Source organism: Loxodonta africana, chromosome 7 (genome assembly GCF_030014295.1).
Source record: "Loxodonta africana isolate mLoxAfr1 chromosome 7, mLoxAfr1.hap2, whole genome shotgun sequence".
Classification (NCBI taxonomy): Eukaryota; Metazoa; Chordata; class Mammalia; order Proboscidea; family Elephantidae; genus Loxodonta; species Loxodonta africana.
The window spans coordinates 24,433,011-24,449,468 of record NC_087348.1 but is presented as its reverse complement, the minus strand read 5'-3'; the positions used below and the strand labels follow the sequence as shown (position 1 = coordinate 24,449,468).

Below are 16,458 nucleotides of genomic sequence, written 5' to 3'. Positions count from 1 at the left end.
CCCTGCATGTCAATATGGCATCTAAACCAGATCTGCCAATTTCCTCTAGTTTGGGCAGGAATTAAAAAGAGGGAAACCAAGATTTTAATGTAAAGCTATGGGAAATATCAAGAAAAGAAACCAGAATTCTAATGTAAAGCTAAGGGGGTGGGGGAGGGGTGCCAAGCAAGCTGCTCCAGGCAGTAGAATGTTCCCCAACCTGGGGAACTCTGTCTTATCCTGGTCATCTTCTCCTTCTAGCTGCTTCAACCTTTCAAAAATATTGATGCTCATATGACAATATAACATGCACCTTCTCTTATATCCCAATGGGCTATTTTTATTTGAATTTGCATTGTCTACATGAGGGATTTTATTTCATGATAGTGAGCCATTAAAACAATTTAGACTCTGGTAGCTTCAGTAAACTCCTAGAAATTTTACAAAGAAAAAATAATAATAAACAAAAATACATGGTAATATTTGAGGAATAACATGGAGCAACTATGTCCATAAGGCAAGAAAACTGTATCCTTGCCACATAACATACCTCACATCAACTAGAAATACATCTTGGTGCAAATAATAGGATTATCTCATTTTGCCTCTCACAAGTAGGGGAAAAAAAGTTAATGGAAATATAGTGCATGATAAATACTGAGCAAATGTTAGGAAAGCCAAAACAATGAAAGAGAGGCAACAAATTTAACTCATTACAGCATATCCTGTTACTCAAGGAAATACACAAAGAAATAATTGAACAATTGTTTTTTAAAAGCTTTTCATATACATAATAAAAGATAACAATTTTTGAAACAATAAAAGGAAATTATTAAATAAGAGCAACAAGTGGGGAAAGGATTCCAAACCTGGGAACAACTATAGATGACCTCAAGAAATGTATCTTAATTGGTGTGTGCACTTATCTCGGCAAAAATGCACTGATTAAAATAAAGTCAGATGCGGAGCCAAATCTTTGAAGTGCTGAAGAGTAAGCTAGGTTAACAGATTAACATGGAAAAGTAAAGGCCTTAATAAGAAAAGAACGTAACCCTAAAGTCTGGAATGGAGACATTTGAGCAAATTGACATCACTGAGTAACTCAAATCATCACAATACACTGAGAATCATTAAAACCTGGCAGAATCTAATATCCCCACTCAGAAACTATGATACACACATACACAAACACAAATACTGACACTGTAAAGTTTAATAGTTGAAAAAAATAGAATCAGTATAACTCCAGTTTTGTACCTAGTACTTTTTCCCACTCGCACTCAGCATATCCACACTCCTTGCCTGATTTCCTGGTTCCCAACATACTCTCCTGGAGCTATTGTGGTTCATTGGATAAGAACTTAGCTGCTAACCAAAAGGTTAGCAGTTCAAGTTCACCAGCCACTCCTTGGAAAATCTATGGACCAGTTCTACCCTGTCTTATAGGGTCGCTATCAGTCAGAATCAACTCAATGGCAAAGGATTTTATTTTTTATCACATTCTCAAAAAACCCAGTGCACTGTTGTTCAGGAGATCCTGACTCATAGTGACTCTATAGGACAGATTAGAATTGCCCCGTAGGGTTTCCAAGGCTGTAAATCTATGGATATCAACTGCCACATATTTCTCCCAGGTATTGGCTGGTGGCTTTGAACCACTGACCTTTCAGTTAGCAGCCAACCACATTAATCACTGTGCCACCAGGGCCCCAGCACATTCTTCTTTACTGTAAAATTTACTTAATTGTTATATTTGTGTTCCATCCCTTCAGTTCAAGGAAGGCAAAGGTTTTTACTCTTTTGTTGATCAATGCATTTAGAAGAGCGACTGGCACATAAGATATTTACAAATATATGTGGAATATATTTGCCCTCGCTATACTCTGTAGTTTATACCCTAAGGAGGCAAAGAGACAAGGTTTGAAGCCCATCATATAATTTATAGGAACCATATGACACATCAAACTGTAGAAAAGATGTTCCATATTTTTTTCCGTGTCTTATGTAGGGCATATTTTACGTCTTTGTTCCTCAAGCTATAAATCAAGGGGTTCAACATGGGGATAACCAGGGTATAAAATATGGAAGCTCCTTTATCACCATCAAAGGAATGACTGGACTTGGGCTGCATGTACATAAAGATTAAAGTCCCAAAGAACACTATCACTGCCGTCAGGGGGGATCCACAGGTGAAGAAGGCCTTGTGCCTGCCCTCAGCTGAGTTCATCCTGAGAAAGTCTACAAAAACAAGCAGGTAGGAAACAAGCACTATTAAAGGGGATTTTTTTAATCACATCAATAGATGCTAAGGTGTGAATGATCAATTGAATTTCATGTGTGTTTGAGCAGAGCAAAGATAACAAAGCGTTTGGGTCGCAGTAGAAATGCCTGATGACATTGTAGCCACCGAAGGATAAATTAAAAATCTTTATGGTGACCAGGAGAGAAATAGATGCACAATAAAGATAGAAGATTGCCACCAGAACTGAACACACCCTTTGTGACATGGTGACTATGTAGAGCAGAGGGTTACAGATGGCCACATATCGGTCGTAGGACATTGCCGACAAAATGAAAAGTTCAACATTTATGAACAAAATAAAGAATGCTAGTTGTGCAGCACAAAAGTAATAGGAGATTGTATTTTCATCTACAACAAAATTTGCCAGCATTTTTGGTCCCACAGTTGTTGAGTAACCAAGATCAGTGATAGCCAGGTGTCTGAGAAAAAAGTACATGGGAGTTTGTAGCCTGGAGTCCATTTTGGTGAGGATGATGATGCCCAAGTTGCCCACCACTGAGATCATGTAGATGATGAGGAACAGCCCGAACAATGGAGCCTGCAGCTCTGGGTGGTCTGTGATTCCCATCAGAACAAATTCATTAAGCGCTGTTAGATTGTGTTTGCCCATCTAGGTCTATCAGGAAACCTATTGTGGATAGAGACCAGCATAGTGAACAAGTTTTATGTAGCATATCTGGTAGGTTTTCAGCATACTAAGGTAATATGCTAAATGATTAAGATAAATCCAAATTACCCAATATAGTCATTTTAAATTAAACCTACCTCCCACAAATAAAACATAGGTACATGAAGACTGAGAAAAGCATAGAGGGAAAGAGAGAAAAATCTATCTTGTTATCAGTTGGGGAAAATTTGCTTCCCAGAGAACACTTGTGAATGCCTGAGAAGTTTTAGATGTCACAACTAGGAGAAGGGCACTACTGGTATCTAATGGAAGCCTGGGATGTTACTAAACATTGTACTACATACAGAGTAACTCCCCACAGTGACAAAATTTCCAGTCTAAAATGTCACTAAGGCGGAAGATGAGAAACCCTGATACAGAGGTAGAAATAGACACAGATAAAGATGTAGGTCTAGATGTACATGTACATGTAGATGCAAATGTACAGATACATATACATGCACATATACACAATACTTACACACACACATATACATGTACATAGATGGGGTTCCTGGTGGAGCAGTGGTTAAGAGCTTGGCTGATAGCCAAAAAATTGGCTTTTTGAATCTACCAGCCTCTCCTTACAAAACATGTGGGGCACTTCTATCCTGTCCTATAGTGTCTCTATGAGTCGGAATCAACTTGATGGCAATGGGGTGTCGTTTTATTCATTTATTTATTTTTATGCATATGGATATATGAAGAAAAAATAAAAATAAGTTAGAAAATTTAAGTGATAGGTATATGGATGATTACTAAACTTTCTTTTTTCATTTATGTAATGACAATTACATCATGGCATTTACAAAATTTTAATAAATATGTTGATTTCATTTAAAAACTTGAAAGTTCAAATGCACGAAATGTGGGAAACATTTAATATGCCTTACTTCAAAACAGAGTCCTGTAAAAGCCCTTGTGCCACGGGTGGTACAGACTGAAACAACACACTTGACAGGTATTGAACACATGATTAACAAGGAAAATCTAATCGATCATGGTGGGGATTACCTGTCTTTATATGGGGATATATATTCCAGGTGCAAAACCCATTTAGATATAGTCTCTGTTATACCTCCACTTCTGGATTATAGAAATCCTGGCGCTCAGTGGTTAAGTGCTAGGACTGCTAACCAAAAGGTCGGCAGCTCAAATCTACCAGGTACTCCTTGGAAACTCTGTGGGGCAGTTTTACTCTGTCCTATATGGTTCCTATGAGTCAGAATCAACTCGACAGCTATGGGTTTATTTATTTATTTATTTATTTTATATGGTCACTAGGAGTTGGGATCGACTTGATGGCAATGGGTTTGGTTCTGGTTTTGTGGGTTATAGAATAAGATACCTGAATTTCTTTATTCGCAAATGCAAAATGACCACTTCCTTTCAGGGTTGTTGGAAAAATAAACAAGGATTAAATGTTTCAATGCATTTAAGGTATCGGGACATAAGTCTCAAAAGCAAGTATATAGTGTTGTTCTTATTTTTAAAATGATGACAGTAAGTTACATGAAAGGACTTATGTATACTAAATTCTTCTAGTGTGACCTAACTTCTACATCAGGGTTATGATGATGAGTAGCTATTTATCCATGTAACTGAGTCCTGGCCTTCCCTCTCCCATCCACAACTTCATGACTAAAATGGGACCATCAGTGTGCCAATATTCTGGATTATACATCTTCTAGGGTTTTTTAATACACTTTAATATAAGTTGATGAACTGCCAACGTAAAGGTCAGCAGTTAACCATCAGTGGCTCCATGGCAGAAAGATGTGGCAGTCTGCTTCCATGTTATTTACAGCCTTGGAAAACCTAGGGGGCCACTGTTCAGTCAGGATCACCTTAACAGCAGTATGTTTTAATATAAGTTTACTTAAAATATGCCCTAACCTAGGAGTATTTTCATTATAACTAATATACAAAGTTGTTTGTAATAAATCGGATATATTTGCTCATGGAAGCATCTAAGATAGTGCGAGGAAATTTGAACAAATTGGGAGAAAGTGAGGTCCATGTCATTGATATTATTTTTAAAAATTTCATTAAAAAATTCCATTTGGATAAAGAAATCCTGTAGTTTTAACTATTATATAGTACAAAATGCATATAACTATATTTATATTAAAATGTATATATGTATCCATAATAAACTACAGATCAAAAAAAAAAAAAAAGCCAGAGAAGAATGAAGATGGCACTTTAAGGTAAAATAATGAATGGTTTGAACATACTACTTACATGAAAATAACAGTTCCAGCAGCTTCTGAGTCAGGAACAATCAAGCAGCAGAAAAAAACAATAGTATCATATTAAGTAATAAAATGGGTACTGGGGAAATACACTATCTCATATAAAACATTGCTTATAAGGTTGTGACCCTATAAACACACATTGCTTATATCAGAAAAGAAACAATTAGCCTCTTCCCACTTAGAACAAAGGAGAATGAAGACAATCAAAGACATAAGGAATGAATTAGTCCAAAGGACATATGGTCCGCATGAACCACAGCCTTCTCTAACCTGAGACCAGAAGAACTAGATGGTGCCTGGCTACGACTACAGACAAACCTGACCAGGATCACAATAGAAAGTCTGGGGCAGAATGAGAAAAAAACATATATACAAAAAAAAAAAAAAAACAGATTTACTGGTTTGAAAGAGGCTGGAGAAACCCCTGAGACAATTGTCTTAAGACAATATTCTATGTGAAACTATAGACGCTCCCAGTGGCCACCAGGATACCCTGGTGGCGTAGTGGTTAAGTGCTACAGCTGCTAACCAAGACGTCGATAGTTCAAATCCTCCAGGCACTCCTTGGAAACTCTATGGGGCAGTTCTACTCTGTCCTACAGGGTAGCTATGAGTCGGAATCGATTTGACGGCAGTGGGTTTGGTTTTGGTTTGAGTGGTCACCTTTCAGCCCAATAACAGTCAGGACTGTTAAATTAAACAATGAAATCTGTGAAGAATGTGCCTCTTAAAACAATCAAATACTGTAGCCAAGAGAGCAAGAACAAGAAGACAAGGAGGACTGGGAAACCTGACTAATGGAAAAAGTGAAGCCAGGAAGGAAATGAGAAGAGTGCTGACACATTTTTTTAAGAATCTTTGATTGAAAAATTAATTTGGATGCAAACTTTTCACTTAAAACAATATATATATATATATATTTTTTTTTCAGAAGTACTGAGTTGGGTATCAGTAGGGAAATCAACTATCTTCAGTGAATACAATAAAAGCAATATAAATCTTGTTTGGTTGCAACGATGAAAGGCTGAAGAAAAAAAGGACTTATATTAGTAAGTACTGTTTTTCATATAAGGTTAGGGAAAGAAAGCGGACTTCCTCTCAACAGCTCTGGAGTTCCATGGAGAGCGCCAAGCTATTTCCCATAGTTTACTATCTTTGTTGAGTATCTCATCCTCATTTCATAAAGCTATATATTTTTGGTATAAATTATACTATCATCATCAATCTGGCTACTTAAAAGTTTCCTAAACTCCAGAAGTTGCTTTTCCTATCTCAACAAGAGATGGGGGGTGGAAATGTATTTGTTTCTTCATCGAGAGTTTAGCAAAGCTGCACATTTATGCAGTTATTTAAATATGCATTAAATATTTAAATTGCACTTGAGAGGGACATAAGAAGAGCCTAGAGCCACTATATAACTAAGGATTTTGAAAGGAGTCAACATTGGAGGCTGAACACCTGCACAGCTTCATAATTCTGCTACAGTACTTTTTTAATACTATGTATGCTTCCTATACTTTCATATTTGAGCTCTTTTATTCACATAATTAGGCTACCTGGGTGGCGCAAACAGTTAAGCACTCAGCTACAAACTGAAAGTTTGGGGAATCGAGTCCACTCAGATGCGCCTTGGAAGAAAGAAAGATCTACTTCTAAAAAGTCACAGCCACTGAAAAACCAATGGATCACAGCTGTCTGACACACATGGGGTAGCTAGGAGGCAAAATTGAATACAGGACTTTTTTTTTTTTTTTTTTCTCTTTGTTTCTTTTTTATTCATATAATTATTGATATACAGTAATGTTATTTAGCCATATAATGAGAATGTTTCATAGATGCATATGAGCATTTAATTTCTGAAACTAAGTGTGAATATTTGAAAAAAAAAAATGACAGAAAAGGGAGAGAGATCCCAGTCTCAGGCACAATTAAAATGTAGAATGCACACAGAACTGACACCGAAATCCTAAAATTTAACAATGACTTTGCCATTGAATAAAGGTGAAACGCTGCAGGTATCACTGAAGCATTCTGGATATTACTAAAATATAGAAATAGTCTTTGTTTTTACCTGTAATGAAGTCTCTCCCTTGACTCCCCGATTGTTTCTTAACATGGAGAATGAGACGAATTTATGGAATTTTTTTTCACCCATGGAGATTCTCCGTGAGGAGATGCCAAGCAATTTGTTGATTGTTCCTGAACCACTTAAAAGCTAACAAAATACCTAGGTGTTGTCTGTTAATTGTCCAGGACAGTTTGTATTTACCAGTGAGCAAGTTTTCAATCACACAGTGTGTATACATGTCTGTATTTATCTATTTCATACGTTCTTACATTTTACTCTTTGCTAACTTTCCATTTTTACCACACAGGGATCTGGGTTAAAATATTGTATCTATAAAACAAACTGTCAATATTCCCCATTTCTACAGTGGCCTTTTCAAACTGATGACAAAAAGAAGTGCTTATACACTTTCTTATTGTATTATTTAACAGTCTTTAATAGAATGAAAGCAATGCATTGTGCATATGTGAGGTATCACTTCCAGTTTGCTGTTGCTATTGTTGCTGTTATTGTTCAGGGTTTTTTTTGTTTGTTTGTTTTGTTTTTGACCACAGAACAGAAAAGTTACCCTTGCTTCTCATTTCATGGTCAAGTGCCATCATCAGGCTGCTTAGGATTTTTGCTTGTTTGTGTACTGTCTTTCACTTCACCAAAGTTACCACTTGTCTACTAATTTGTGTAAGGGTTATTGTATGACCATAGGCTTAATTTCTCTGGGATAAATGTCTAAGGGTGAGTAGTTTTAATTTTGACAAAGTCCAATGTATTGGTTTGTACTTTTTATCAGTATATTTGCAGGTAACAATAATTCAGTAGATTTTACTGTTAAGAATGACGCTGAACATTTTTATATGCTTATAATTTTTTTTATAATTGCCAGCTGCATATTTTCTTTGGATAAGTTATTGTTTATTTTTATGACCATTTTTGTAGACATTTTTCCCTCTTTTTCAGTTCTGAAAACTCTGTATATAGAGTTCTCAAAAATGAAAAAAAAAGAAAAGGAAGCAAATTGACTCAATGGCACTGGGTTTTGGGTGTGGGTATACATTATAGAAATAACTCATTTATTAAGTATATTATTAGAAAATATTTTCTCCCAAAATATAACTCGTTTTTACACAAGTGTCTTTTTACAAGCAGAAGTTTTAAAATTTGACGTGGACAAGCTTTTTATGGATTTTGCTTTTCGTGTTCGTCTTAGATGTGTGTGCTGGTATAACAGAAATGCCACAAGTGGATGCCTTTAACAAACAGAAGTTTATTCTCTCACCATTTACCCTTTGGCTTCAAGTGAATTCCGGGTCATCTCACAGTTTAGGAAGCTAGAAACTCGAATTCGGGATGCCAGCTCCAGGGGAAGTTTTTCTTTCTCTGTTGGCTCTGGAGGAAGGTCCTTGTCATAAACTTTCCCCTGATCTAAGAGCTTCTCAGCTCCTGGACCCCGGGTCCAAAGGATGTGCTTCATTAGCAGAGATTCTTTCTCAGTGGCATGAGATCCTGCTCCTTTCTGCTCCTTTCACTTTTTTGTATCTCTAGAGAGATTCACTCAAAATACATCCTAATCCTGTTGTTTGAGTCTCATTAGCATAGCTAGCTCTAATCCTGTCTCATTAACATCATAGAGGTTAGGATTTACAACACATAGAAAAATCACATCTGATCACAAAATGTTGGACAAGGACACTCTACAGGGAATCCTGGCCTAGCCAAGTTGAAACATATTTTGGGGGGACACAATTCAATCCATTACCAGTGTTATATCTATGAAATCCCCACATGTATCTATGTAGTACATGCAAACCCACTTTAAATTCAGACCGGCTTTTTTCTTTTTTTTTTTTTTAATCGGCCACTAATCTGAAAGTAAATTCACAAAGAAATGCTAAGTTAACTTTTTAATACTATAACTCTATTGTAGGCTCTATTAGATTTTATAGTAAAAAATCATGTCATCTATCAATAAAAAGTTTCACCTCTTCGTTTCCAATCCGAATGCTATCTATTGATTTATTTCTTATTGCCTTATCCTGTTTTCTAGAACATCCACTAAAATGTCTGATAGATTTGGGAAGGGTAGATTTACATGTTGTGTTCCTGATCTTCCTGAGAATGTATTCAATGGTTCATAGCATGCGTGATGGTAGCTGTATGTTGATCATGAGTGCCCTCTACAAGTCTGAGAAATTTCCATGTTAATATAGTTCTTAGTGGTGGTTAGGTGCCCATTGAGTCAGTTCCAATTCATAGTGAGCCTTTGTACAACAGAACGAAACACTGCCCGGTCCTGCAATATTCTCACAATCGTTGTTGTCATTGAGCCCATCCTTGGAGCCACTGTGTCAGTCCATTTCATTGATGATCTTCATTTTATTCGCCGACCCCCTATTCTCTTTTTGTTTTTGTTAGGAGCCATTGAGTTGGCTCCTACTCATAGTGACCCTTTGTTTTAAAGAACAAAACACTGCCCCGTCCTGCAGCATCATTACAATCGTTGTTATATTGAGCCCATTGTTGCAGCCACTGTGCCAATCCATTGCATTGATCGGCTTCCTCTTTTCCACTGACCCTGTACTTTACCAAGTTTGATGTCCTCCTTCAGGGACTGATCCCTCCTGAGAACATGTCCAAAGTATGTGAGGCATAGTGTCTCTATTCTTGCTTCTAAGGAGCATTCTGGTTATTCTTCTTCCAAGACAGATTTGTTCATTCTTCTGGCAGTCCATGACATATTCAATATCCTTCTCCAAAACCATAATACAAAGGCATCAATTCTTCTTCAATCTTCCTTATTCATTCCCCAGCTCTCACATGGATAGTTGAAAACACTATGACTTGGGTCAGACAGACATTAGTCCTCAAGGTGACAGCCATGCTTTTCAACACTTTAAAGAGGCGTTTTGCAGCCGTTTTGCCCAGTGCAATGCATCTTTTGATTTCTTGACTGTTGTTTCCATGGCTGTTGACTGTGGATCCAAGTAAAATGAAATCCTTGATAATCTCAGTCTTTTCTCCATTTGTCAGAATGTTGCTTATTGGTTCAGTTGTGAGGATTTTTGTTTTCTTTATGTTGAGGTGTAATCTATACTGAAGGCTGTGGTCTTTGATCTTCATTAGTAAGTGCTTCAAGTCCTCTTTCCTTTCAGGAAGAAAGGTTTTGTTATGTGCATAACACAGGATGTTAGTGAGTCTTCCTCCAATCCTGATGCCCTGTTCTTTTTCATGTAGTCCAACTTCTCGGATTATTTGTTCAGCATACAGATTGAATAGGTATGGGGAAAGGATATACCTCTGACACACCTTCCCTGACTTTAAACCATGCAGTATTCCATTGTTCTGTTCAAACTAGTGCCTCTTGATCCATGCACAGGTTCCTCATGAGCACAACTAAGCATTCTGGAATTCCCGTTCTCCACAATGTTATCCATAATTTGGTATGATCCACACAGTCAAATGTTCTAGTATAGTCAATAAAACACAGGTAAACATCTTTGTGGTATTCTCTGCTTTCAGCCAGGATCCATCTGACATCAGCATTGATATCCCTGGTTCCATGTCCTCTTCTAAATCTGGCTTGAATTTCTGGCAGTTCCCTGTACATACACTGCTACAACAGCTTTTGAATGATCATCTGCAAAATCTTACTCGCATGTAATATTAATGATATTGTTCAATAATTTCTGCTTTTGATTTGATCACCTTTCTTGGGAATAGGCATAAATAATGATCTCTTCCAGTTGTTTGAAAAGGTAGCTGTCTTCCAAATTTCCTGGCATAGATGAGTGAGCACTTCCAGTCCTGCACCTGTTTGTTGAAACATCTGAATTGGTATTTTGTTAATTCCCAGAGCCTTGTTTTAGCCGGTGCCTTCAGTGCAGCTTGGTCTCCTTCCTTCAGTACCATCAGTTCCTGATCATACGTTACCTCCTCAAATGGCTGAACAACAACCGTTTATTTTGGTGTCCTAACTCTGTGTGCTCCTTTCATCTTCTTTTGATGCTTCCTGGTCATTTCATATATTTCCCGTAGAATCCTTCAGAATTGCCACTCAAGGATTGTATTTTTTCTTCAGTTCTTTCAGCCTGAGAAACGCTGAGCGTTTTCTTTCCTTTTGGATTTCTATCTCAGGTTTTTGCACATCTTATCAAAATGCTTGTTCTTCTCGAGCTGCCCTTCGAAGTCTTCTTTTCAGCTTTTTCTTCATTGTTTCTTCTTTTTGCTTTAGCTACTGAACTTTCAAGAGCAAATTTCAGAGTCTCATCTGACATACTTTATGTCTTTTCTTTCTATCCTGTCTTTTTTCATGACTTTTTTTTTTATGTGTGATGCCCTTGGTGTCATTCCACAACTCATCTGGCCTTTGGTTATCAGTGTTCAAGGCGTTAAATCTATTCTTACAATGGTCTCCAAATTCAGGTGGGATCTACTCAAGGTCATACTTTGGCCTTATTCTGACTGATGATATTGAGCTTTTCCATCATCTCTTTCCATAGATATAGTAGATTTGGGTACTGTATATTCCATCTGGTGAGGTCCATGTGTATAATTGCTGGTTATGTTGGTGCAAAAATTTATTTGCAATGAAGAAGTAGTTAGTCTTGCAAAATTCTATCTTGCAATCTCTGGCATCGTTTCTCTCACCAAGGCCACATTTTCCAACTATCGTTCCTTCTTCTTTATTTCCAACTTTTGCGTCCCAATCACCAGGAATTATCAGTGCATCCTGATTGCACGTTCCCTCAATTTCAGACTGCAGAAGTTGGTAAAAATCTTCAATTTCTTCATCTGTGGCCATAGTGGTTGGTTTGAAAATTTGAATAGTAGTCATGTTACTGGTCTTTCTTGAAGGCAGATGGATAGTATCCTCTCACTGACATTGTTGTACTGCAGGAGAGATCTGGAAATGTTCTGTTTGGAGATGAATGCAGTGCCATTCCTCTTCAAGTTGTCATTCCCAGCATAGTAGACCATATGATGGCCTGATTCAAAATGACCAGTACCAGTACAATTCAGCTCACTAATGACTAGGATATCAATGTTTATGCATTCCATTTCGTTTTTGATGATTTTCAATTTTCCTAGGTTCATACTTTGTAAATTCCAGTTTCCTGAGTCGGAATCGACTCGACGGCACTGGGTTTTCCGGGTATTATTAATGGACGCTTGCAGCTGTTTCTTCTCTTTTTCAGTCATGCCGCATCGGCAAATAAAGGTCTCAATATCTTGACTCCATCCATGTGCTTAAGGTCGACTCTGCTTTGAGGAGTCAGCTCTTCCTCAGTCATATTGATGGAACAGTCAACATACAAGATAGATTTTGGATAGATATTGTCATGAATTGAATGGTGTCCCCTAAATATATCTGTCAACTTGGCTAGGTCATGATTCCCAGTATCGTATGATTGTCTAGTGTTTTATCATCTGATGTGATTTCCCTGTGTTGTAAATCTTGTCACTATGATGTAATAAGTTGGATTAAAGAAAAAAATAATAAAATTGATTAGCAACATTTATATTGATGAGATCTATAAGATTAGACAGTGTCTAAGCCAATCTCTTTTAAGATATAGAAGAGAGAATCAAGCAGAGAGATATGGGTACCTCATACCGATGCGAAAGCAGCCCCAGGAGTAGAGTGCATCCTTTGGACCTGAGGTTCCTGAGCTGAGATGCTCCCAGACCAAGGGAAGGCTGACAACAAGGACCTTCCTCCAGATCTGACAGAGAGAGAAAGACCTGCCCTGGAGCCGGCACCCTGAATAAGGATTTCTAGCGTATAGGATTGCAAGAGAATAGACTTTGTTAAAGTCATTCACTTATGGTATTTCTGTTATAGCAGCACTAGATGACCAAGACAGATATATAATTTCACATATATGTCCATATAAATAGATAGAAAGATGGACAGATTATTGATCACAATGAGATTTATTTGTCTTTATACGTGAAAACACCCCTAGAGCAATTTTTATATAGATATAGCCTCTGCTATACCTCCATTTATAATGTATACAAAATGGTACTTTGGGAAAATAACATATGTTGTATGAATCTGTTTATCCCCACCTGAAAAATCATATTTCCCATACTTTCTGGCAGCATTGTTAGGAACTGTAAATGAGAATTAAATGCTTGAATGTGTCTATGATACATGAAAATAATGGTAGTGTTTCCTTGGTGTTATTTGTCTATCTACCTACTTACTTACCTATCTACCTATCCGTCTGTCTATCTATCTATCTGTCTATCTACCTATCTATCTGTCTAACTATCTACCTATCTACCTGTCTACATATCTATCATCTATTTATCTATCTATCTATCCATCCATCTATCATCTATCTACCTATCATCCATCTATCTATCTATCATCTATCTATCTAATCTATCATGTATCTATCATGTATCTATCTATCTATCTATCATCTATGTGTCTGTCTGACTATCTTTCTACTATCTGTCTACTATCTATCTATCTAAATATCTGTCTATCATCTATCTGTGTATTTATCTATCTATCATGTATTTCTCTATCATCATCATCATCATCTTTTTCTGGGTATTGACAGTAGTTACTTGAAATGATTTTTTTTTTGTTCTTGTTAATTGTTTTGATCTTCAAAATATTTATAGGTAAATTCTTCTAGAATGTGACTTAAGGTCTTTGTCACCATTTTATGATGAATAAGTTCATTATGACAATATCCTTGTAACTGACTCCAGCCCCACATTCTGTAATACCAGTTCTGTGACTAAAGTGTCCAAAAGTGCCATTCTTTAGATTACTTTGTTTGTTGGTCTACTTAAATTATTTTCTCCTTTAATTGGACATTTGTATTATAAGTGACACATCTAAGTTTTTTGTAACAGATACATATTTTTTTCTTGTAGAGAAATCTAGGATGTATGAAGAAATCTGAACAACAGTGAAACCTTGATCTCATAAACACTCCCTTGTAAAAAAAAAAAAAAAAAAAAAAAACCTCTACTTTTTATGAAATACCAAAAATCTAAAATATCACTATATGACACCATAGCATAGGAGAAAAGCAAAACATACTGATGATGACATATAAGTAAATTAATGGAATTTATTAAAATCTGCCTCAACATGAAGCTTCTTCCATTAAACACTGGAACTCCTATGTGCCAGGAGATAACACAGATCAATTTAAGTATAATTTAAGTACAGTTTTTAAAAACTGCATCTGAATATACCACAGATATTTTAAAAATACAATAGGCCTACAGGTTAAAAAAAAAAAATAGAATTGTTGGTTTAAATCTTTGTGATCACTGCTTCCTATGTATGTATATGCGTATATCTGTCTGTCTACCTACCTATCTACCGATCTACCGATCTATCGATCTATCTATCATCCATCTATCTATCTATCTATCGATCTATCATCTATCTATCATCTATCCATCTATCTATCATCTATCATCTATCTATCTATCTACTATCTATCTGGCATATATCTATTCCTGAACACTATGAGCGGAGCAGTCTCTGAGTCAACTATTAGCAAATGAATGCAGAAATTAAATTTCGTAGCATTAATGATAAAAGTGAATACATGAAATCCACATTTATCTCATATAGAACATATTAGGAACAATGGTGGAAAGTAGACAGAATTGAATAAAAAAATGGGGCCTTGAAAAAAACATTAAAACACTCTCGATATTGGTAAAGCATGGTATTGCCTATAAATTTTTACCTTTTGCCTGTTTTGAATCCATGAGATTCTTAGCATGGCATACTGGAAGCAACTTATAGCTTTCTCTAAGTGTTTAAGGCTCTGCCTGAGGAGACACCAAGCAACGTGTTAATTATGTCTGAAGCACTTGAAAACTTAAGAATACGTTTAGTGTGTTTGTTAATTTTCTAACCAATTTGTATTCACCAGTGATTGTTTCTTTTAGACTCATTCATTCATTTAGTCTCAGTTAGCTTTCAGTTTGTCCTACCCAGGAGTCTGGATTAAAATTCTTTACCTTTAGGACAGAACACTCAATATTCTCCCATTTCCATAACGTTGTCATACGGAAAAAATTAGTAAATTTCATACTCTGATATACCGTTTCTTTGTTTTTTCTATATTTTCACTTTTTTATTATTATGCTTTAGGTGAAAGATTACGCTAAAGTGATTTCCTCATACAAAATTTTTACACTTATTGCTATGTGACCCTAGTTGCTATAAATATAATGTGAAAGTACACTCCCTTTTTCCACCCTGGATTTCCTGTGTCCATTCCACCAGCTCTTATCCCTTTTGGCCTTCTCATCTCGCCTTCAACAGGAGTTGCCCATTTAGTCTCATGTATCTACATGAACTAAGAAACACATTTTTCACAAGTATTCTTTATGTTTATAGCCCAGTCTAATCTTTGTCTGAAGAGTTGGCTTCAGGAATAGTTTTAGTTCTGGGTTGACAGAGAGTCGGGGGGCTGTGTCTTCTGGGCTCCTCTACTCTCAGTCAGACCATTAAGTCTAGACTTTTTTCATGAATTTGACTTCTACATCTTATTTTTCTTCTGCTCCATCAGGAACTCTCTGCTGTATTTCATGTCTGGGCAGTCATTGGTGGTAGGTGGGCACCATCTAGTTCCTCTGGTCTCAGGCTCATGGAGTCTGTGGTTTATGTGGCCCATTTTATCTCCTGTGCTAATACTTTCCTTGTGTCATTGGTGTCTTCATTCTCCTTTGTTCCAGGTGGATTGGGACCTATTGATGCATCTTAGATGGCCACTTGCAAGTTTTTAAGATGTCAGATGCCACTTACCAAAGTGGGATTTAAAATATTTACTTAATAATCTCTGTCATGTCAATTGACTTAAAAGTCCCCTGAAAGCATGGTCCTCAGACCGCCACTCCTGCTATTCTGTCCCTTGATGTGTTGGGTTGTGTTCAGGAAACATCTTAGCTTTTGGTTTAGTCCATTTGTGCTGACTTCCCCTGTATTGTGTGTTGTCCCTCCCTTCACCTAAGATAATTCTTGTCTACTATTTAGTTAGTGAATTTACCTGTCCTTCCTTCCCCACCCTTGTAAGCACCTAAGAATGTTTTCTTCTGTATTTAAACCATTTCTTGAGTTTTATAAAAGTGGTCTTGTATAATATTTGTCCTTTTACTACTGCCTAGTTTCACTCAGCATAATGCCTTCCAGATTCATCCA

General features: G+C 36.7%; 1 protein-coding gene across 1 annotated transcript; it reads right to left on the bottom strand.

Moving 5' to 3' along the window:
- Positions 1–1,939: 1,939 nt before the first annotated feature.
- Positions 1,940–2,891, bottom strand: LOC135232055 (olfactory receptor 8K3-like). Its single transcript, XM_064289337.1, has 2 exons — positions 2,513–2,891; positions 1,940–2,217 (listed from the first exon to the last, which is right to left on the bottom strand). Exons 1-2 carry the CDS (start codon positions 2,889–2,891, stop codon positions 1,940–1,942), a joined length of 657 nt encoding a protein of 218 aa, XP_064145407.1.
- Positions 2,892–16,458: the final 13,567 nt, after the last annotated feature.